The following is a 24,317-nucleotide window of genomic DNA, read 5'->3' on the forward strand; positions in this document are numbered from 1 at the left end:
TATTTGTCAATACCAATATTCCTCACATCCACCCAATTCGCAAAAGTGCGGTGATATTCACAACCCAAAGCATCCAAGAACATAGCATCAGCGATAGTGGACAATGAGTTCCACCGTACTTTATAAAAAATCCTGTGGCAAACAGTTGCCCGTGCTAAAATAAAGCAGTAAAAGTGCATAAGATCTGAATAAGATTGGTTTTAAGACAGCAGCAGGTCACCAAAACACCCAAGCTTTACTCTACAGTACATATTTTTAGCAGTGAACTGATGATTTCTATTATGTTGGGACCAAACTCAAGTTGGAATATTCTGATATTCTTTCAAAATAGAGATCATGTCAATTCCAATAAAATTCCCAGGTAACAAATACACCTGCAGACAGTCTCACACTTTGGTACATGAAGAGAAGATTTGCTTGGTTACACAAAACCCAGCCCATGCATTCAAGTTGTTGCTATGAATGAAGAGCAATTACAATGGAAAATAATTGTGGACAGTTGAGGTCCAAAACCTTGTTCATAGAGTTGCAATGAATAGACTTCAAACATTGCTCAATTATGAAAACTGGATGGTCAAAGCGTTTTAATTAGGCCACTTTAATTAGTCATGTGCAAATCACGTTGAATTGAGACCATTAGATGGATTGCTTTTACAAGGCAAGATGTTTCAAATACCACTTCAACCACTTGAGAGAAATAACAACCAAGTCAATTCTGTCAGAACGACATAAAGCAGAAAACGCAGAGAGTCCTCGGGTCAGGCAACCTCTGCCAGGAGAGGAGTTAATGTTTCAGCTCAATGAGAAGTTTTGTGACACATGAGATTATAAGGGTTGTACAGGTGGAACGCAAGCAATAAGAAGTTTCCCTCTCCCCTGACTCTTGGGAAATGAGACTGGGCAAGTGACATAGTTTAGTTTACTGTCACAGTATTGAGGTACAATAAAAGCTTTTGTTGCACTTTAACCAGTCAGCGGAAAGACTATACATGATTACAATAGAGCCATCCACAGTGTACAGATCCATGATAAAGGGAATAATGTTTAGTGCAAAAAAAAGTAAAGTCAGATCAAAGATGGTCCGAGGGTCTCCAATGAAGTAGATAGTAGCTCAGGACCACTCCCTAGTTGGTGATAGGATAGTTCAACTGCTTGTTAACAACTGGGAACAGTCCCCGAGTCTGGAGGCGCGAGATTTTACACTTCTGTACTTCATGTGTGATGGGAGCGGATGAAGTGCTCAGACCGAGACTAGTTCTTGATTATGCTCGCCAAGGCAGCGTAAAGATGGAGTCAATGGAAGGGAAGTGTGTCTGGGTTGCGTCCGCAATTCTCTACAATTTCTTGAGAGAAATTACTTAGAGGGATATGGACCAAAGATAGGCAAATGGGAGCAGCTCAGGTTAGGCAACTTGGTTGGCATGAACAAGCAGAGTCAAATAGCTTGCCTTCTACATTGGAGAACTTCAACACCCAACGATTGGAGTATGAACAAAGAGAGGAATTTCACCATTTCCAACTTCTTGGTTCTGTTTAAAACATTTAGTAAATACAATATTTTTACTTTGGTTCAAGCTGTAGTAATAAATCAATCTCAATTTGCATTTAGGTTCACTGTGTCTTGTTTATATTATCCAAACCCATTTCACTGGCAGGTTTACCACATATTTAAAATTTATATCTTCGTGTTTCTTTTGCAGTTAAAATATACCATTGTTTTTACCCTTCCTCACTCACTCAACAAAAACTACGAGCAAGCTGAAAACTAAAACACGTGGAGATTTATGAAAGCTAATGAAAACCTATGAAAATTGCGGCAGCATTAAACAAATATACGGAAAGCCAAAGGCAGCTTGGACGTTAAAAAGTTTCTGTGTTTGTACCGACTTCAGCCAGACACTGAGTGACAATAAATCAACAATCTATATTTAATGATCAAAATGAATTCAGAAGAATCAATGCTTGCAATGATTTCTAAAGTAATCAATGCTGATGTTACTTTGCTCCATTAAATTCTTTCACTTGCAGTTGCAAGTATGGGTCATGACCATTAATATAACCCCTTCATAGGCACGTCATTGTTGGAATTAATACCCTAGGAGACAGATATAAAGGGACATTACATGCAAAATGTTAAGAATGTAACGCATGGTTTATCATAATAAACAAGTACAAGCACATCAGACAAAAACAAAGTCATGAAATAGAAGTCGAGTGTACAACTATAACATCTTGTACAGCAACATCCAGTGTTGATAAAGGCAATTCTGTCAAGACAGCCAAATCAAATTTGAACATTTATCCTGTCATCCATTTGCTGCTCATTGTAAAATATTGATGATTTTCAACAAACGGAGGATACCTTGAGTTCTTTCTAAGTTCTAAATGAAAGTACTAGAGTGGATTTGACAACTGAACACATTTTCTGTCCATATGAAGCTGTCCTTCCAAAAAGGCTTTGCTCTGTTAGTTATGTTTGCTGTTGTGAATTGCAAAAAATGTCCAGTTTCTGAGAATGCAACATTATAGCTTGTCATGGTTATGCAGAACATTATTTGAGAAAGGTTTAAATGAGCATGGAGGGAGTGAAGTATAAACTCACCAGAATGTTACCAGAATGTAACAGAATACGAGAGTGCAAGACCGAGTAAGAATTGTACAAAACATCAGTATAAAGAAGGGTTCCTACCCAAAATGTCACCGATGCATGTTCTCCAGGGATGCTGCCTGCACCGCTAGTTACTCCAGCATTTTCTATCTTCCCCCCCCCCCACAAGACTTGTATTCCCTCGAGTAAACTTATTGAAGCTTTTACAATTCCCCATTCTACTTTGAAGAATGTTTACCCCAGATAACTCTATCCATCTTCCCACCTTCCCCCAAAGTATTTAACTAAGAGGCATACAGTGTGGAAACAGTCCCTTCAGGCCAACTTGCCCACACCGACCAACATGTCCCATCTACACTAGTCTCACCTGTCTGCGTTCTATCCAAGTACCTGTCGAATTGCTTCTTAAACTTTGCGATAGTCCCTGCCTCAACTACCCCATCCAGCAGCTCGTTCCATACACCCACCACCTTTTGTGTGAAAAAGTTCCCCCTCAGAATCCTATAAAATCTTTCCCCCTTAACCTTAAACCTATGCCTTCAGGTTCTCAATTCCCCTACTCTGGGCAAGAGATTGTCTACCCGATTTATTCCTCTCATGACTTTAGACACCTCCATAAGATCACTCCTCGTCCCCCTGGGCTCCAGGAAATTGAGTTCCAGCCTGCTCAACTTCTCCCTATAGCTCAGGCTCTCGAATCGTGGCAACATCTTCTCTGTACCTTTTCCAGCTTGACAACATCTTTACTATAACATGGTGCCCAGAACTGAACACAATACCCTAAATGTGGCCTCACCAACATCTTATACAATTATCCCACATTCTAAATGCAATAATCTGACTGATGAAGGCCTATGTGCCATTTTGACCACCCCCTTTTGCTGAAAGGTTTAAATCACAATAATACTTTATTAGCCAAGTATGTTTTGCAATATACAAGGAATTTTGTTTGCCAAGTCAGTCATACAAATAAAAAGTAACGGAACACACAAAACACATATTAACATAAACATCCATCACATTGACTCCTCCACATTCCTCACCGTGATGGAAGGCGGAGAAAAAAGTTCAATCATTTCCCTTTTCTCTCCCGCGATCGGGGGCCACGGGAGAGCAAATTTAGTGCTTTGACATCATCTTTGCCATGATTCATCAAAAAAAATGATCTATGACCAGAGCTGCCAAGTTTTGTCAGAGCATTTCAGTATTCTAGTACCTGAAAATCAGTATTTTGCTGAGGAAATCAGTATTTTTACAGTGCAATTTTGCTGAAAATGTTTTTTTATGTGCGGTCATACCCATATCAGAGCACAAGAATGCATAACTTTGCTACCAATTGACATGTCTTCTACGCACCTTACTTGACAGTGCATTCATTGCCATCTCTTTGTATACTTCTGTTTGAACGTCTGCTTCCTACTTTTAGCACCAGATGATGATGTAGAAGCCATTTTGGAAGCCTCCCTCTCTCCCTCCTCTCCCTCCTTCCTCCTTCCTTCCCCCCCCCCCCCCCCGACCCCGACTCCTTCCCTCTCTCCCTCCCTCCCTCTTCCTCCCTCTCTCCTTCCTTTTTTTCTCCTTCCCTCTTATTCCCTCCATCCCTCTCACTCTCTCTTTCTCCCTCCCCGAACTGTCTGAGACCCATAGCGCTGTGGCCATAGCCACAGCTGGTAGCGCTATAATTAGAACCCATAGCACTGTTTGTTTAAATTCCCACGCGCTAAACTGACAGCGCTGTTTAAACCTGTAGCGGGGCAGGCAAATCAAAGCTTACAAAAATAATCATCCAGATCTTGAAATGTAAAATACTAATAGGATTAATCTGCTATCATTTTTAGAGTTACAGTATGACTTTATTAGCCCTTGCATTTTTTAAGCAGCAAGATGAAACAGGATGTCGGGCTGATTTAAAAAAAATCCGTATTTTACAAAGCAAATCCGTACATCTGTATTCTTATCTCATTTCCGTACAAAATACGGAAAATCCGCACTACTTGGCAGCTCTGTATGACCTATCCACTCCACAAGAAAACCTCTTGCTGTTCTTAAAAAATTTGTTTCCCTCATTGAAATAAAGCGGCACATAAACACATCCTGGGTGCATCCTTAATGCGCTCAATATAAACCCTTTTGTTTAGTTTTTCAGTGCATTTAGGAAATACATGTTTAGCTACATGGGCAGGGACAATTTATGGTGTATGCCAAATTAATGGAAGACAAGGTGGTCATCTTACAACTAGGGTATAGTCTCTTTTCCCAACCTACCCCATTGCAGACATTGACTTTTTTTAAAAATTTGCACTCTCTGTAACTGCAATGCTAAAACGCTGCAATACTATATTCTGCAATCTGGTAAATTTCTCTTTGTACTATCTGTGTACTTCCGTATGACTTGATTGTAGTTGTGCATATTGTTTTTAGACACAAACTGCTGGAGTAACTCAGCGGGACAGGCAGCATCTCTAGAGAGAAGGAATGGGTGACGTTTCAGGTTGAGACCCTTCTTCAGGCTGTATTGTTTGGTTGGACAGCACACAAACTATTTCACTGTATCTTGGCACATGTGACAATGACAAGCCAATATCATATGTTTCCGTGCCTCAAACTATGGTCGGATAAAGAAATTAAACAGGGGTGCCACTCCTAACTAATTGCTTCAAATCGCAATGGAGGTGCCTATGTGGAAAATGAAAGATAGAATCAGGCTAATATCAGCTGAACACTGCCAATTTTCATGGTAAATCCTCACATTTTTGATATGTGAGACTATATTCGAGAGGAAACAGGAGAAAACAGGTCAAAAATAGAACAAGCCAGGTCCAAAAGTAGTTCTGTTGAAAACAAAATGTGTAGACAATTCCATTCCCAATCTAACAGTGTAACAGGCAGACACTTAGTCAAAAGATATTTCCTGCTCAGTAGTTTTTTTCATAAACTAATGGCTTTGTATTGCTCTTATCTTCATGATGTTACATGTACACTGGACTCTGAAATTTATCCCACGAACCAATAAGGGGGGCAAAAAAAAGGGAAATCATTCTTCCATGTTCTTGCATGAAAAATTTGTCAGAGTATTTGCTGATCTGTTTGAACAATATGTTAACTAGAATTACTGAAAATAATTTCATTTATTATTCATCCAAAATTAAAAAAGGCTTAATTTTCCCATTTCGATGCAAGGTCACCCCTCAACCTCATGCTCCAAGGAGAGCTGTCTCGGCCTCTCCTCTTATCTCACACCCTCCAATCCCAGTAACATTGTCATGAATCTGTTCTGCACCTTTTCCAGCTCAATGCCATCCTTCATACAGCTGGGCCATGAAAACTATTCACAGCAATTCAAGTGAGGTCTCACCATTGACTTGCAGTTGGATTATGCCATCCCAACTGTACCCAGTGCCTTTTGCAATGAAAGCAAGAATGGCAAACACCTCCTTCACCCTGTCTATTTGTGTTGTTATTTTCATGGAACTATTTACCTGCATTCATCACTCTCTGTTCTACAACACACTCCAGGGTCATGCCATTTACTCTAATTATTCCAGATTTCTCATCCATCCTACCGTGTCACTCAAAGGATCCCAGTGACTAGCATATTCAATATTATTGAATAACATTAGTGTGGTATATAATATCAGTATTTCAAAGGTAGCATTCGGAGCAAAAACACATGTCAAATTGAGAACACACTTGGATGGTACGAAATAACAAAAGAGCCAGTCATACAGCGTGGAAACATGTCTTTCGGCCCAATTTGCCCACGCCGACCAACTTGCTCCATCTATACTAGTCACACCTGCCTGCATTTGGCCCATATCCTTCCAAACCTTTTAATTGTTGTGATAGCACCTGCCACAACTACCTCATCCGGCAGCTCGTTCCACCACATACCACACTTTGTTCAAAAAAGTAGCCCCCCACGTTCCTATTAAATCTCCTCCCCCCAATACCAGTCTGAGTATTTTTGCAATAATGAGTTCGAGCCCCTCACGTGTATGCCAATACCTTTCTGATCTTTCCTTGTGGCCTTTCAAATGCAGCTAATAGCACTCAATATGATTTAGAAGCTTGTGCATCCTTTTCAATGAACATGCTGTGAATTCAAAACAATTTGCAACTATAATGAATCACATACATGAAAGATGACTGAAGACTAGTGATTACAAAACTTGTACTGTTCTGTGTACATAGTGCTTCCAAATTGCTATGTTTCTAGACAATGATTTCCAAAGAAACCAATATTATTTTCATAATGCTTTCCAGGAAAAAGTAGCTCATTGGCTCAACAATAGCCACAGGGTTTAATTACGCATTTTTGGGAACAATTATCCTTGGTAACCATTGCTGGTCCGGCCAGCATTTGGCTCTCATTTCTAATTACACTGGAGAAGATGGTGATGAACAACAGCAATGCTTCTGGGGAAGCAACTCCCATGGCACTGTGGGGTAGAGAGTTTAATCATATAGACCCAGTGGTGAAGGACAGAAGATATCTCACAATGGCCTCCAGATTCCATGAAAATGGATCATTGGGTCATGTTGTTCCCATGTGTCCGCTGCCATTTTCTTTCGTGGTATAGGTAGTGGATTTGGAGAGGTCCTCCAGGAGTATCTTGGGCAAGTCACTGCACTTCTTGCCATCATCTGTGATTCAATGATATTTTATTGTCACATGCACCGATGTACAGTGAAATGCTGTGATTTGCGTACAACCCGGTAAAATAATATAGCAGACATCACCTAGTGCGGCTAATGTAAGTCACTGGCAGAAAGAAGAAATAGGCAGGGCAGTTTAGCTTAGTTTAGAGATACAGCATGGAAACAGCCCCTTTGACCCAGTGAGTCCACACCGACCAGCAATCCCCATAAGTTAGCACTATCCTACACACGAGGGGAATTAATTAAAAAAAAAATTTAAGCCAATTAACCTCCAAATGTGTACGTCTTTGGAGTGTGGAAGGAAGCCGGAACACCCAGGGGTCCGTGCGGTCACGGAGAGAACGTAAAACTTCGTACAGACAGCAACCGTAGTCAGAATCGAAACAGGATCTCTGGTGTTGTAAAGCAGCAACTCTATCTCACTGTGCCATCGTGCTGCCCATTAGGGTTGTTGGGGTGTTAATCAAATGTCTGCTTTGTTCTGGATAATGTTGATTTTGAGGATTGTTGGAGGTGCACTCGTCCAAGCAAATCGAGAACATTCCATATAACATTTGGCATTCCTTGTGCATTGTGGGAAAGCTTTGGAATATCAGGGGTTTCACTCATTGCAAAATATTGTTATTCCAACCTGACTGTAGGCATAGTAATTGTATGGCTGTTGCAATTGAGCATTTGATCAACGCTGTCCATGGATATTGATCACAAGATATTTGGTTATGGTAATGCCATTCGAGGGAAGGTGGCTCGAAGAATCTCGTCACAGGGTGTTGCCATTGTCTGGCACTTCTGTGGCGTTAAGTGTTACCTGTCACATATCAGTCTATGCTTGAATATTGTCTTGCTGCATGTAGGCATGGCCTGTCCTTTTCTAGAGGTGTTACAAATGGAATTGAACATTCAGCAATCAAAGAACATCCTCATTTCTGACACTGATGGATGCATCAATGAAGATGGTTGGGCTTAAATCACTGCCATGAAGACCCGCAATGATGTTCAGGGCCGGGATAACTGATCTTTCTCAACCATAACCATCTTCTGTTGTGAGCAAAAGGACACAAAATGCTGGAGTAATTCAGTGGGTTGGGCTGCATCCCTGGAGAACAAGGATAGGTGACGTTTCAGATCAGGACCCTTCTTCAGACTGCTGTGAGCAGTCCAATTCTAACCACTAGAATGATTTTCCCTTGATGCCCAATGACTTCTGATTTACAAGCAACTCTACCAAATGCCACCTTGATCACAGACAGTCACTCTCCCTTCCCATTTGAATTCAAACCTTCAGTCATGTTTGAACAAAGCATGTGATGTGATCTGGAGCACAGTGCTCCTGGGCGATACCCAAATTGAGCATAGAAACATAGAAAAATAGGTGCACGAGTTGGCCATTCGGCCCTTCGAGCCCAGCACCGCCATTCAATTTGATCATGGCTGACCATCTAAAATCAGTATCCCGTGGCTGCTTTTTCCTCATATCCCTCGATTCCTTTCGCCCTAAGAACGAAATCTAACTCTTGAAAACATCCAGTGAGTTGGCCTCTACTGCCTCTGGACTCCTCCAACATCGGGAACATTTTTCTTGCGTCTAGCCTGTCCAATCCTTTAAGAATTTTATATATTTCTATAAGAAATCCTCTCATCCTTGTAAATACAAGGATGAGTGAATAGATTCCAGTGAATACAAGCCCAGTCGACCCATTTTTTCATCATACGTCATACCTGCCATCCCGGGAATTAACCTGGTGAACCTACTCTGCACTCCCTCAAAAGCAACAATGTCCTTCCACAAATTAGGAGACCAAAATTGCACACAATACTCCAGGTGCAGTTTAACCAGGGCCCTGTACAACTGCAGTAAGATCTCCTTGCTCCTAAACACAAATCCTCTCACAATGAAGGCCAACACGCCATTAGCTTTCTTCACTGCCTGTTGTACCTGCATGCTTACTTTCAGTGACTGATGTACAAGCACACCCAGGTCTCGTTGCACCTCCCCTTTTCCTAATCGGACACGATTCAGATAATAGTCTGCCTTCCTGTTCTTGCCATCAAAGTGGATAACCTCACATTTATCCACATTATACTGCATCTGCAATGCATCTGCCCACTCACGCAACATATCCAAATCACCCTGCAGCCTCATAGCATCCACATCGCAGCTCACACTACCACCCAGCTTTGTGTCATCCGCAAACTTGGAGATGTCACATTTAATCCCCTCATCTACATCGTTAATATATATTGTAAATAACTGGGGTTCCAGCACCGAGCCTTGCGGCACCCCACTAATCACTGCCTGCCATTCTGAAAAGGACCCATCAGTGAGGTATGTTACGGTTCGATTCACCCCTAACCCATTAAGAACGTTTGACTTTGTCTAAGGAACTGATGCACTACCAATACAGGGAAATATATTCTGCACTTTGTAGCTTCCATTTTGCTCTATCTATTGTACTCGAGTTTGAAGTGATTGCATCTATGCAAGGCTTATCTGATCTGTTTGGATAGCATACAAAACAAAGCTTTTCCCTGTAGCTCAGCACGTGCGACAATAATAAACCTAAACTCAGTTGATTAGTGACGTCTGAGAGGTTTTCTAAAGCTGTCGGTGACATCTTTTATTATACTGTTAATTCACTGGAAGAGTTTAAAGTAGGATCCCAAAATTCATGGATTAGGATCTCTATAGCTGAAGTACTCATATAGAACCCCTGGCGCATGGTTGGGTCCAAATAATTTGTTTTCAAAAGTGATGTTTTCCTTACATGCTCATGTTATCCATTGTTAATTAGCTGAGAAATAAGTGAATATGCACAGCAAGGAACAACATGTATTAACCAAGAAATTGGAGAAACCCAACTACAAATTTGATTGCCCATTATGATGCCTGCTAATTCTAAAAAAACAAAATACTAATTCCAATACTAATTAATAAAAACAAATTCAGTTTCTCGCTTCCAATTTTAAATATTAATTTTCATACTCGATCTCGGCTGTGGAAGATTAACATACACAGAGCAAATTACGGGAGAATAGGAATTGAAATAGTCTTCGTATTCATTACAGTCATGGCAAATGTTGCTGCTGTACAAAGGCTGGCTTAACCAGTATTTTAGCCATGTGCAGGCACAATAAAAACCTGTCGTCTTTGCACTCGTGAGATTATTGAGTTAAACAAGGTAGCACAGTCCATACAACAGTCTATTGTTTCCGTGACCTAATAGGACTGGACTGAATTCCTTACAGGATTACGATCAGTAAAAAGTGTAGAATTACTGTAGCTGGACACCTATAAACATCAGTTTTGTGCTTGCAGACAACTGTAGCTCACAAGTCTCACCCCTTGCTGAATCTATGTTGCAGGAAACATTGCTTAAAGGTAGGAAAGATGAACTGCCCTTTGCTTTTAGAGTTTAGGGCAAGTCTTGGGCCAGAGAACTGTGGGCAAATGCCACTGACATCCTCTCAGAAATGAAGAAACAAGGAACTGCAGATGCTGGTTTACAAAAAAGACAGTGCTGGAGTAACTCAGCAGGTCAGGCAACATCTCTGGGGAACGTGGATAGGTGACATTCTGAAGAAAGAACTCAATCCAAAACCTCATTTATCCATGTTCTCTAGAAATGCTGCCTGACCTGCTGACTTACATATCAGTCAACTCACAAAAGTCACACAGGATACACGCTGAACAATTAAGTATTTTAATGTTGAGATAGTTTTTATTTCAGATTAGCAGGTGCTGCAATTATTAATTTCAGGCATTGAAGGCTATCTTTTGTTGACAGCGGGTGGTGGATTTTGGTGTAGTACACTTGACAGCATTTATTACAAATGTGCCTCTGAAAAATCCATTTGCAATGAGAAAAATCCCTTTTGCATGTGGAACATTATGGTTTGTGTATAACTGCAATATACTGATTTGTCATCCACAACTGGCTTGCCAAGAATGCTTCTTACCAAGAGAAGAACATGTAAAGGTACTTACCAGGCATGGATGGCGCTGTTTCCCGTTGCCCATTATTTTTGACAGCTCCTTCATATACTACAGTGATATCATACACTGCATCTAGGTGGCATCTCAAGGTGTTAATGGCTATTCGCATTGCCTTCACACGCGGAGACATTACATGTCTTAACTCTGGTAGTCCTGAAAGTGAACAAAGATATCTTTACAACTGGAAGATGCCAAGGTTAGGTTACACATTATGTCTGTAATACTGGCATACAATAGACAACAGTTTAGTTTAGTTTAGAGCTACAGTCAGGAAACAGGCCCTTTGGACCAAATGCGATCAATGATCACCCATGCACTAATTTTATCCCACACACTGGGGGCAAATTACAGAAGCCAATTAACCGACACATCTTTGGAATGTGGGCGGAAACGGATCACCCGGGGGAAATCAGAGTCACAAGGAGAACGCACAAACTCCGCACAGACAGCACCCGTGGTCAGGTTCGCACCCGGATCTCTGGCACTGCAAGGCAGCAACGTTAACTCTGCGCCATAACACACTGAATTTGATATAATCCAACCACGGGTTTAAATGTATACATGTTAATTACGTTTGGGTCACATGAAAAACAAAGTAGAAAGTTCTAATAAGCAAGTTCAACACCGGGTGGCTCCCGTAATGGCCACCTCGCCAGCAGTCTCTCTTGCCCCTTCTGTTTTTATTATTTTTAGTATCTGAATGTTTGTTTTAATGTCTCTTGGTATGTTTTATGTGGGGGGTGTGGATCGGGGGAAACCTTTCCCAATCACTTACCTCGACGGAGATGCAATTTTTTTCATGTCGCATCTCCGTCCGTCCGTCCACCCATACAGCGTGGAGTGGTGCAGCCTTTCCTGGAGACCGGCCCGGAGCTTCAAGCTGCGGATGCAGCGCGGACTTGCCATTGCGAAGCCTGGGATCTTTTGCCGAGGATCACCAGTGTTGGAGCTCCAACTGCGGGGCCTGTGGACTTCAACACCATGAAGCAGCGGTCTCCGGTAAGAAGTGGCCGACTCGGGAGCTCCATGCCGCGGAGTGTTCCGATCCCTCCCGACGCCGGAGTTCCGATCATCCCGACGAGAAGGTTTGAACAGCGGACCATCGGCAACGGCCCCGTTCGAAAACCGCGAACACGGGTGAACAAAGGAGGAAGATGACTGAACTTTATTGTTTTCCATCACAGTGAGGAATGTGGATTCCACTGTGGTGGGTGTTTATGTTAAACTTTATTTTATGTGCTGTGTGTATTTTTGCTTTTTACTTAGTATGGCTGTATGGTAACTCAAATTTCACTTTATCTTAATTGGTACATGTGACAATTAAATTGAATCTTGATTCTTGAACACGAAACAGTTAACTCTGGATGTGTAAAACAGTGAAACAAGGCAGGCCAGCTGACAACAGTTCTTACACCTGCCCGTTATAGAACAGTGCAGAACAAGAACAGGCCTTTCGGCCCACTATGTCCCATTGTCCAAGCACTTCTCAGTATTACATTTTACTGGTTCACTGCATGTGTCTGTTAATCATTTGTATTAACAACATTTAAGCAGAATATCACTACAATAATGATATATATTTCCTATATGTTGAAGTAACTGTAGTGATTTATGATCAATACAATTTATTATTTTCCCATTTGGGAAAATTATTTCAACATTAGGAACAAACAATGAAAATCATTTTAAAAGAAATATCCTTTAATTTTGATGGTTATTTATTTTAATGCACTTAAAATTGCTCGAGTCCTAAACCTCAACGTTGTTTCCGAACATGATTATATAGTTTTGTACTGTAAAGTCTCCAAGTTGATTGTAGCATGAGTCCATCAGTGTTTTATAAAAAAAAGCTCTGGATTGCTACGTATTTTTTAGGATTACCAAGTTAAAATGAAGACGTACATCAACTTAATTAGTGTCTGGAATTCAGCTTTTTTCAACAGCTTTAATAATGCATAATAATCGGAATGATATAATGCAATACATAATTATTTCCAATTTGAATGCAAGTTCACAGCCAGAACAGTAGAATTGATTGATATTTCAGAGGCGCAGATAACTTTCCCACTGAATAATTAAAGAACGCAATGAATCCCACGTCAAACATTACTGAAAATTTCCAATGGCAAAATTAATACACAAACACACTTTGCAAATAATCCCCTCCCCCCCAATCCTTATACTCGGAATTACTGGGAATTTCCTTTTACAGACGTGAAAATAGGGTTTACACAACATTAAGATTTTATAAAGAGTCCCAAGATGTGTGGGTGTCATGGTTTGTTATTTCCATCAATTAATGCTGTTAAAATCAAAATCTGTAATGGTGCCCAGTTTTATTTGCAAAAACTAGGAAAATCTGCAATATCCCCCACATGGTGTCCACATTATCTGTTGTAAATTCCCATGCTACCAATCATGAAAGAATACTGATAAAAAAAACTTAATTAAATTATTTCATCGTGCAAATTGTGCTTCCATATGTACGTCACAACTGCAGCAGCTGGAACTAATGCACCATACATCCAGAAGGGCAGCACGGTGGCGCAGCGGTAGAGTTGCTGTCTTGCATTGCCACAGACCCCGGTTCGATCCTGACTATGGGTGCTATCTTTATGAAGTTTGTACGTTCTCCCTGTGACCGCATGGATTTTCTCTGGGTGCTCCGGTTTCCTCTGACACTCCAAAGATCTACAGGTTTGTAGGTTAATTGGCTTCGATAAATTTGTAAATAGTCCCTAGTGTGTAGTATGTGTTAGTGTAATGAGGATCGTTGGTCGGCTTTGAGGGGCCGAAGGACCTGTTTCCACGTTGTATCTCTTAACTAAACCAAAAATATCCCACAGGGTATCCATGGCTTCTGTTGAAATTGTTGCTATCAACCATAGAAAATAAACTTACAAAAACATGCCACAAAATTACTACATCATGTAAATGTTGTTTCCATATGAAAGGCACAACTGTACCAGCTGGAACTAATGCACCATACATGTAGAAGATCTTTATTCAGACTGGTCGTTATCACTTTTGCATTAATGCACATTAACAACTGGGTTTCAAAGTTGATACTACAAGATTCAAAACCATGTGCTTCCCTTCCAAGGTAGATACAAAATGCTGGACAGTCAGCATCTCTGGAGAGAAGGAATGGGTGACATTTCGGGTCGAGACCCTTCTTCAGACTGATGTCAGGGGAGTGGACGAGACAGTTAGAATGTAGTCGGAGGCAGTAAGACTGGTGGGAGAACTGGGGAGGGGATGGAGAGAGAGGGAAAGCAAGGGCTATTTGAAGTTAGAGAAGTCAATGTTCATACCGCTGGGGTTTAAGCTACCTCCAATTTGTGCTGGGCCTCACTCTGACAATGGAAAGGTCAGATTGGGAATGAGAGGGGGAGTTAAAGTGCTGAGCAACCGGAAGATCAAGTAGGTTAAGGCGGACTGAACGGAGGTGGTCAGCGAAACGATCGCCGAGCCTGCGCTTGGTCTCGCCGATATACAGAAGTTGACATCTGGAACAGCGGATACAGTAGATGATGTTGGAGGAGGTGCAACTGAACCTCTGCCACGCCCGAAAAGACTGTCATGGTCCTTGGATGGAGTCGAGGGGGGGAGGTAAAGGGACAGGTGTTGCATCTCCTGCGGTTGCAGAGGTTTTATTGTCGGAGGGAGGGAGGAATCACAGGGGAGCAGTGAGAGAGGATGTTGCTGAACTCTCGTCGGAGAAGGGAGGAGAACTTCTTCAAAGTAGACATACCTTGAGGAGATTTTGCAGTGGAGCGGATAAAATGTGTAGGAAAGAACTGCAGATGCTGGTTTAAATCAAAGGTAGACACAAAATGCTGGAGTAACTCAGCAGGACAGGCAGCATCTCTGGAGAGAAGGAATGGGTGATGTTTTGGGTTGAGACCCTTCTTCAGACTGATGTCAGGGAGTGGGCCAGACATAGACAGAATGTAGGAGACAGTAAGACTGGTGGGAGAACTGGGGAGGGATGGAGTGAGAGGGAGAGCAAGGGCTATTTGAAGTTCGAGAAGTCAATGGGGTGTAAACTACCCAAGCAAAATAAGAGGTGCTGGTCAGAATTGAATTCTCCCACTTGGTTCCAGTTTTTAAAAGAGACTGGTAATTCCATTACCCAATGACCCAGTATTTTTTTTAATGATTGTTGCACAACTTTTATTGACTTGCCCTTCCTTTGGTTATCAGTGACTTAACAGTCACACTCATCAAATATATACTGTACACAAATAAAGGTCCAAATCAAACAAATGAGAGCTTTAAACAAATACTAACCAGGGGAAATTGTCCAATATGAAGAGGCAGACATGTTCCAATTCAAGGGCTGTAATCTTTTACACAGTACCCTTCCCAGTCCACAGCAACTGGCTTTTGTCAAACCCAATAGCAAAAATCAGCCCCATTTCTCAAGAAAGGAGAGCACTTTGTAGCCATTAAGTAGCAGAAATTGTTACACATTTCAAACTCTTTTGACATTTTAAAATACCTTCCTTCATAAGTATATTTTCAAAAGATGAGAAAATTGCCAAATAGACTTAAAGCACATAGTAACCATAAAACCATTAGTAAATATGGTTTCCCCTCCCTGGTGTCATAGATGAATCTCTCACCCACGACTTCTCTGTGCTCCATAGTTCTCTTGTTTCCTTCCCCCCCAGACGGAACAAGGATAGAGTTCCCCTGGTTCCAGACTTGTCCATGCCGACCAAGACGCTCAAGCTACACTAGTTCCACCTGCCCACCTCCCTCGAAACCATTCCTACCCATGTACCTGTCCAAATGTTAATATAGCCGCTGGCTCAACTACCTCCGCTGGCACCTCATTCCCACCACCATTATTCATTAGAAGTTGTTTGAGAATTGCTGCCTTGTTATTAATTGGGCTCAGATCTTGGCATTCCTTTCTTCAAAAGGCGATAAATTCAATTTAATAGTTTAATTGTTTCCTGACAGTTTTCAAAGGTGCCAAAAATCCACTGCAGTTCATCTGTTGACAATTCAGCCACAAAAACAAATTGTTCTGAGCATTTGAGTCACTGGTATGTTGTTAACAGCAAGAAGCCATTATTACTGACAGTGTGAGGATTGAAATGTTCGGCACGATAAGCTTTGCAACTAAAATTAATGGTTACACCCACCAGACAGGCTAGTTGATTCCAAGACTGAAATGAAAGCCTCTCTGGGCAATGCCTTTGCGATCATAGAGAATCAGTCTTGCAGTGTGGAAACTTCAGTGGGCCTTCAGTCCAACCTGCCCATAACCCTCCAAACCTATCCCATTCATGTACCTGTCCAAATGGTACTTAAACATTGTGATAGTGCCTGCCTCAACTACCTCCTCTGGCAACTTGTTCCCAACATCTACCACGCTTCGTGAAAAAAAGCTGCCCCTCATTAAGTTTCCTATTAAATCTTTCCCCCCCTCACCATGTCCTCGGGTTCTGGATTTCCCTACTCTGGGTAAAAGACTCTGCATTTACCCCATCTATTCCTCTCAATCACCATCCCCCAACATATCTTTACCTGTGATTTCATTGCCCACCCCTAATCCACTGCTTATGGCAAGCTGAACAAAATTGCCTGTCCCGCTGAGTTACTCCAGCATTTTGTGTCTATCTTCAGGGTAAATCAGCATCTGCAGTTCCTTCCGACACATTTCGTCTTCTCAATGCAATTTGTGTTCAACCTGAGCACAATTGTTACGAAAATATAGTCTGCTGATAATTTCATAACCGCATCTGTCTCTTCCCTTCCCTCAGTTTTTATTTGAACTGAACTCTTCCCCCATATCTGTATATCCCCAGATAAACCTTCCCAAAACTCTCTTGGATGACCTGCCATCTTAGTCAAAATATCGCTTGCATTCAGTCTTGCACTACATCCAGTTTAGCTGTCAACCCAACAAGACTAAAGAGCCTGTCCCACTTAGGCGATTTTTTTCGGCGACTGTCGCAGTCATAGCAGGTCGCCAAAAAAAACACGACTGGACCCCCCCCCCCCCAACAATATCTACGACAAGCTATGACAATATACCACCTAGTCGGCGTCAAGCTACGGTAAGCTACCGACAACCGAGGACCCATTATGACATCCACCTCCGACAGCACAGGCGACAACCTACGACAACCAGTCAACCTATGTCCACCCGCGACAAGCTACGACAAGCAACGACCCTGTCGGCGACAACTGAAGACAATTCAGTCGCCGGTTCTTGACGCCGGTTGACGTAGGTAGTCGCCAATGGAATTCATCGAAGTCAGCACCCGGCGACAACCAATGTTATCTAGAGACAACCTGCGTCATCCTGGCGACAACCTATGACAGCACCTACGACAGGATAGGACAAGCTACGTCAAGCCCACAGTCGCCGAAAAGTATTGAACATTTCATAACCAGCGGCGACCAGAAAAACGTTACGACTCTTTAGGTGACTTGAGGAGACTATTCACTATCCATACAGGCGTCATCCCGCAACCATGTGGCGACAGCCTAGTCGTCTGTCGTCACCAAAAAAAAATAGCCTAAGTGGGACAGGGGCTTAACACTACCTTGCAGTTCCAGGATGTCATTCCATGTTTAATTCCCATTACCAACAGGCAAAGTACACAGAATTATTATTATTTGTCCCTCATTCTTTCAGAAACCCAGTTCGTTGATCACAGTGTTTATTTGTTATATGTACTGAAATGGAACAATGAAATTCTTACTTGCAGCAGCAAAACACAGTACTCAATAGATAGCACAATTACCAAAGAACTAAAAAGTTAAATAAAAAAACCAATATAGTGCAAATCAAATCAGAAGCTAGAAGTTCCTAGTGCAACCAAGGCAGTTCATAGTTCCAAATTTAGTTAGTATTTAGTGTTAGTATTATTAATCTGATAGTTGTTGGGAAGGAGATGTTTCTGAAATTGGTCACATTTTTCAGACGCTTATACTTTCTTCCCAAAGACAGGAGTACAATCAGGGCCATTGGAGAGGTGGCACAGGTGTGGCGAGGGAGGTGTGGGTCCTTTGAGATTCTGGCTGCCTTTGAGACAGCGCCTCCATCTTCAATGGTGTGGAGGTCAATACATATGATGGACCAGAAAATGTTCACCACTTTTTGCAATCTCCTTCATTCCTGGGTGTTCAAGTTGCTGAACCAGACAATTTTGCAACCAGTCAATATGATCTCTACTGAACATCTGCAGAAATTCAAGAGAGTATTCGTTGACATACCGATTCTGAATCGGTCTGATGAAAGGTCTCGACCCGAAACGTCACCCATTCCTTCTCTCCAGAGATGCTGCCTGTCTCGCTAAGTTACTCCAACATTTTGTGTCTCCTCAATCCCCACCAAATCTCCTCAATCCCCTATGTAAGTAGAAGCATTGATGTGCTTTCTTTATGATTGCTTCAATGTGCTGGGTGCAGGACAGAACTTTAGAGATATGCACACCCAGGAATGTGAAGTTGTTGACTCTCTCCACTGCTGAAGACAGGTTTGTGGATCCCCGGCCTTCCTCCTCTAATGTCAGCAATCAGCTTTTTGGTTTTACTGACGTTGACAGCAAGGTTGTTGTTCTGGCACCATTCAATCTGGATGATATTAGCAATACTTCCACTGGTTTTCAAATTTACGAGGTCCATACTGAAGAGCAAATTTATGGTTGGAATAGTGTTATTCCAGAATAGCAATGGAAAGAATTCCTCCACGTGCGATAATATAACACGCTGTGTTATAAGCTGTTCTTGATGAATGTCACTGTTTGAAAACCATTATATTGGTCATTGTGAATAATGCAAGACTTGAAAAATCTGTTAATAGCATGCTGTACATTCAAAACATAAAGTGGATATATAGCTTAGCTGTCAAACCCATGGCACGATATTTGCATCTGAGCTTACAAACATCATAACATTGTCTTGTGAATAAGGCATTTAAATACTCAGCCAACAAACAAAAATGTGGTGTTTATTTACTCATCGTGAGAAGTACAGTGCCAAGAATGGCGGCATGGTGGTGCAGCGGTAGAGTTGCTGCCTTACAGTACTTGCAACGCAAGAGACCCGGGTTCCATCCTGATTACGGGTGCTGTCTGCACGGAGTTTGTACATTCTCCCCATGACCTGCATGGGTTTTCTCCGAGATCTTTGGTTTCCTCCCACACTCCAAAGACGTACAGGTATGTAGGTTAATTGGCTTGGTAGAAGTGTAAATTGTTCCTAGTGTGTGTAGGATAGTGTTAATATGTGGGGATCACTGGTCAGCGCAGACCTGGTGGGCCGAAGTGCCTGTTTCCGCCCTGTATCTCTAAACTAAACGATGAAAAGCACAATTCAATTTCACACAGTAAACAGGAATTAACTGTTATGTTGTTACGTGCCACACAAGTACTGAGAGCAGGATTTACTTATTGTAACTTATTTGTGGTGTCAACATAAAAATGTACATCTAGAAACTAGATCGGATTCACAAGCAGGTTGCTTTCATTTGCTTACAGTAGTTCAAAATGAATAAGTTATATAAAAAAGTTGTTTACAGTGATGAGTCAAAGTCTTACAGCGTAGGAACAGGTCCTTCGGCCCAACTTGCCCACACAAGCCAACATGTCCCGCCTACACTAGTCCCACCAGCCTGCATTTGGCCCAAAACCCTCTAAACCTATCCTATCCATGTACCCGTCTAAAGGCCCTGTCCCACTTAGGCGATTTTTTAGGCGACTGTCACAGTCGTAGCAGGTCGCCGAAAAAGCTGCGACTGGACCCACCCTACGACAATGTCTACGACAACCTACCACCTAGTCGAAGTCAAGCTACCGACAACCGGCGACCCATTAGGACGTCCACCTATGACCAAACCTACGACCACACAGGCGACAGCCAAAGTTGACCTACTTCCAACCGCGACAAACAACGACCCTGTCGGCGACAACTGAAGACAATTCAGTCGCCGGTACCTGTCGCCGGTTGACGTACGCAGTCACCAATGGAATTCTCCAAAGTCAGCACCCAGCGACAACCAACAACACCTGGCGACAACCTGCCTCATCCTGGCAACACCTATGACAGCACCTACGACAGAAGACAAGCTGCGACAAGCCCACAGTCACCGAAAAGTTTAGAACATTTCAAAATCCAGTGGCGACCAGAAATACTCTTCAGGTGACTTGAGGACACTACTCACGACCATACAGGCGTCACTCCGCGACCATATGGCGACAGCCTATTTGCCTGTAGTCGCTGAAAAAAATCGCCTAACTGGGACAGGGGCTTTAATACTTATTAAACGTTGCGATAGTACCTGCCTCAACTACCTTCTCCGGCAGCTCGTTCCAGCTCGAACAACCGCACCGCCAATGACCAGAATGATGACCGAAGACCGGAACGCGTCCCGGTAGCCCCAACTTATCCCACAGGCCTCCCAGGGCACTGCGGTGAAGCCGGGCGGCGAGGGCTGTCTAGGCCGAAGGAGCCTCAGCGATGGCAGCGATGGGAGCCTCGGGGCGGCACAAGGAGGTGCCTCGGGGGCAACATTGGCCTTGGCGGCGGTGGGGCCTCGCGGTCAATGGGGAGGGTGGAGACAATGGGGACCCAGCGTGGTGGGACCCCTGGGGACGGTGGGAGAACAATGGGGGACCCATTGTGGGGAAGGGGGGGGGTGTGTGGGGCACTCTAGTTTAGAATCCTCTGTCCAGGGGATAAGTCTGTTTGTTCATTTGTTCCAGTGAAGGCACTGTGCACGCGGCAGCCAGACAAGTCGCATGGCTTTTTCTTTTTGTTTTCACTTTTAATTTCAAGTTTTTGTGTATCTTGTGACTGTCGGCAGACCAATTTCCCTCCAGGGATGAATAAAGTTTATTGTATCGTGTCATATACTCACCACCCTTTGTGTGAAAAGGTTACCCCCTCAGTTTCCTATTAAATCTTTCCCTTCACCTTAAACATCTGTTCTCTGGTTCTCGATACCCCTACTCTGGTCAAGAGAGTCTATGCGTCTACCCGATTTATTCTTCTCATGATTTTGTACACCTCGATAAAAACTACAATATCATGAACATATTTGAAAGTACAGAAGGTGTGCAGGTGCTTAAATTCAAGCCTTGATTCACACACCCAAAAAATCTTGCCCAGCTGATCCAACCAGATCGTAAGCTTAGCATGAAAAAACAAAAATAATTTCTTCTAATATGTAACTTTCTCATTCAATCTATAGAAAACTTAGCTGAGGCCTTAGCTCCTTAGCTTAGCTGAGGAGCAAGACACTGCTTGATGGCTTTAGTTTTAGTTTGGAGACAGCATAGAAACAAGCCCTTTGGCCCACCGAGGCCATGGCGACCAGCGATCGCCACACACTAACACCATCCTACTCGCACTAGGGACAATTTACAATTAACCAATTCACCAAGCCAATTAACTTACAAACCTGTATGACTTTGGAGGAGTGTGGGAGGAACCTGGTGATTCCGGAGAAAACCCACGCATGTTACCAGGAGAACATACAAACTCTCAGTCAGGATCAATCCTGGGTCTCTGGTATAGCAAGGTCGCAACTCTCCCTTTGCACCATCGTGCCGCCAAAGTTTGACTCATCGGTTTTCTGGAAAGCCTTTCTGAGGTGCCAATCTGTTATCTAGTAACTCTAAACTAAACGGAGAGTAAATTAGGATGCTGTTCTTACTGCTTATAACCCTATTTTTGAGGGTTCGACAGTTTAAATATTAATTAACTAAGAAAATACTAATGTTTGGTTTTCCACTGCCAAGCAACAGAACTGAACAGATTTGTCACGGGGGAGTGGGGGCGGTTACTACCAATCCAACATTCAAGATGCGTAAACTACTGCAAAATGCAATGCCCTCCAACTACAAGAACTCTGATGTCAAATTATAGACACAGGAGCAGAATTAGGTCAAGTCTGCTCTGCTATTCGATCGTGGCTGATCTATTTTTCTTCTCAACCCCATTCTCGCACCTTTGACAGATTTACTAATCAAGAATCTGTTAATCTCTGCTTTAAAAATACCCAATGACATGGCCTCCACAGCCTTCTGGGGCAATGAATTCCACAGATTCACCACCCTCTGACTGAAGAGATTCCTTCTCATCTCTCCCCTAAACGTATGTTCTTCTATTTTGAGGTTGTGGCCTCTGGTCCTCAATTCTCCCTTTCTTATTTTTCATGTCAAAGGCACAAAACAAAACTCATTTTTAACAACTAACTAACCCTTCAAGCAATTAGCACAAAAAGTAATGTGTAAAGGATTCTTCTGCCTATTTTGCATGCAAATCTCCACATTTCAGTCTTATACCTCATTGGATCCTTCTTGCCTCTCTATGCAAAAATGCCATTTTGGAGCAAAGTATTCCCTCTTGCAGTCAGAGTGCGGTAGTTTGACGAAGCATGATTTAAACTCTGGTCCGAACCAACACACTGCTGAGCTATTGGTTAAATATTGATGCTATCTCACCTTCTTTACGAGCGTACGCTTGACTTGCTGCAATCACTTGAGGGTAATCTGGATTATAACGTGTTCCTTCTGGGAAAATCACAAGGTAAATCTGAAGAAGAAAATTAAGAGTTATTAAAATATGCGAGGTGCGAGACCGAGTGAGAAAAACTGTCAATGGGTTAGACAGAAGGGAAACAAGTGGACAATGGGCAGGTCAATGGGAAAACTGGAGAGACGGAAGCACCCAATTATTTTAAATATAGGTGCCAAAAACTTCTCAGTGAACTTGAACTTTTCAGTTCAATGCCACCAGGCTCAAGGCATACATGCAAAGGACAGGCTGCTGAGTTATTTTACTGAAGAGACATAAAAAGCTAGAGTAACTCAGTAGGAACAGGCAGCATCTCTGGAGAGAAGGAATGGGTGACGTTTCTGGTCGAGATCTTTCTTCAGACTGTGTCCTCCTATAAATTAGTACAGGGAATATGGAGCCTGTGCAACTCTACTAACGGCACAGCTGGTAGAGTTGCATGACTCAAAGTGCCAGAAAGCCCAGGTTTGATCTTGACCTTGGGATTTGTCTGTGTGCAGTTTGCCCATTCTCCCTGTGACAGTGCGGGCTTCCTCCGGGTGCTTCAGTTTCCTCCCATTTCCCAACGACATGCGGGTTTGCCGTTAATTAGCCTCTGTAAAATGCCCGTAGTCTGTCGAGAGTGGATGAGAAATGTGAGATAACAAAGAACTAGTGTGAACAATTGATTGATAGTCTATGTGGACTCGGTGGACTAAAAGGTCTGTTTCCATGCTGTATCACTAAATTACACTAAACTTGCAGGCACAAGAGACTTTGCATGCTGGGTTCTGGAATAAAAAACAATGCAGGGCAAAACATCCAAAATCCTTTGCCTCCACAGACGCTGCCAAATTGTTGTGTTCTTCCAGTAAAGTGTGTTTTGTCTAAGATAGGCACAAAGTGCTGGAGTAACTCAGCGGGTACGGCAGCATCTCTGCAAAAAAGGAATAGCTGACATTTTGGGTCGGAACCCTTCCTCAGACTAAAAGAAAGAGAAGGCCAGAACAAAACAGGGACTGCAACAGATAACCTCAGGAAGGGTGGAGGCCACAATGGCCCATTGTTGCCTGGGAAAGATGTGCTATTGACAGGGATACAAGGATGCGAACAGTGGAACTGGTAGGGTGGGGGAGGAGTATGCATCTATATTTTGTTGCCATTCAAACACTTCAAAATCCTAAAATATTTCTTAGTGTCAGTGTTGAAAGAAGCACTCCATTGGTACATTCTATCACCTCAGTAAATAGTATTCTTCTGAATATTCCTCATGATGGAAAACTTTAAAGGATTCTTGATAATGTGAATTGAGGGGAAGAGGACAAGAACATATTAATAGGTTCTGCTGAAGCATACGCATTCCAATTTTACAAATCCCACAATAGAGTGGATGATATTTTGTTATTATTTTTCGAGTGATTAGAAGGGCGGCACAGCAGTAGAGCTGCTGCCTTACAACACCAGAGACCCAAGTTCGATTCCGACTATGGGTGTTGACTGTATGGAGTTTGTACGTTCTCCGTGAACAGCGCA

The 24,317-nt window shown here is 42.5% G+C and overlaps 1 protein-coding gene across 2 annotated transcripts in view; it reads right to left on the minus strand.

Moving 5' to 3' along the window:
- Positions 1-24,317, minus strand: part of agpat5 (1-acylglycerol-3-phosphate O-acyltransferase 5) — a 114,210-nt gene that overhangs the window by 45,213 nt on the left and 44,680 nt on the right. For both annotated transcript variants that reach the window (XM_033020681.1, XM_033020680.1), the window contains exons 5-6: positions 22,733-22,823; positions 11,253-11,414 (exon numbers count right to left, since the gene is read on the minus strand). In XM_033020681.1, the coding sequence (XP_032876572.1) occupies positions 11,253-11,414; positions 22,733-22,823 (253 nt within the window). The remainder of the gene's footprint in view (positions 1-11,252; positions 11,415-22,732; positions 22,824-24,317) is intronic.

This window comes from Amblyraja radiata, chromosome 5, assembly GCF_010909765.2.
Source record: "Amblyraja radiata isolate CabotCenter1 chromosome 5, sAmbRad1.1.pri, whole genome shotgun sequence".
Taxonomy (NCBI): Eukaryota; Metazoa; Chordata; class Chondrichthyes; order Rajiformes; family Rajidae; genus Amblyraja; species Amblyraja radiata.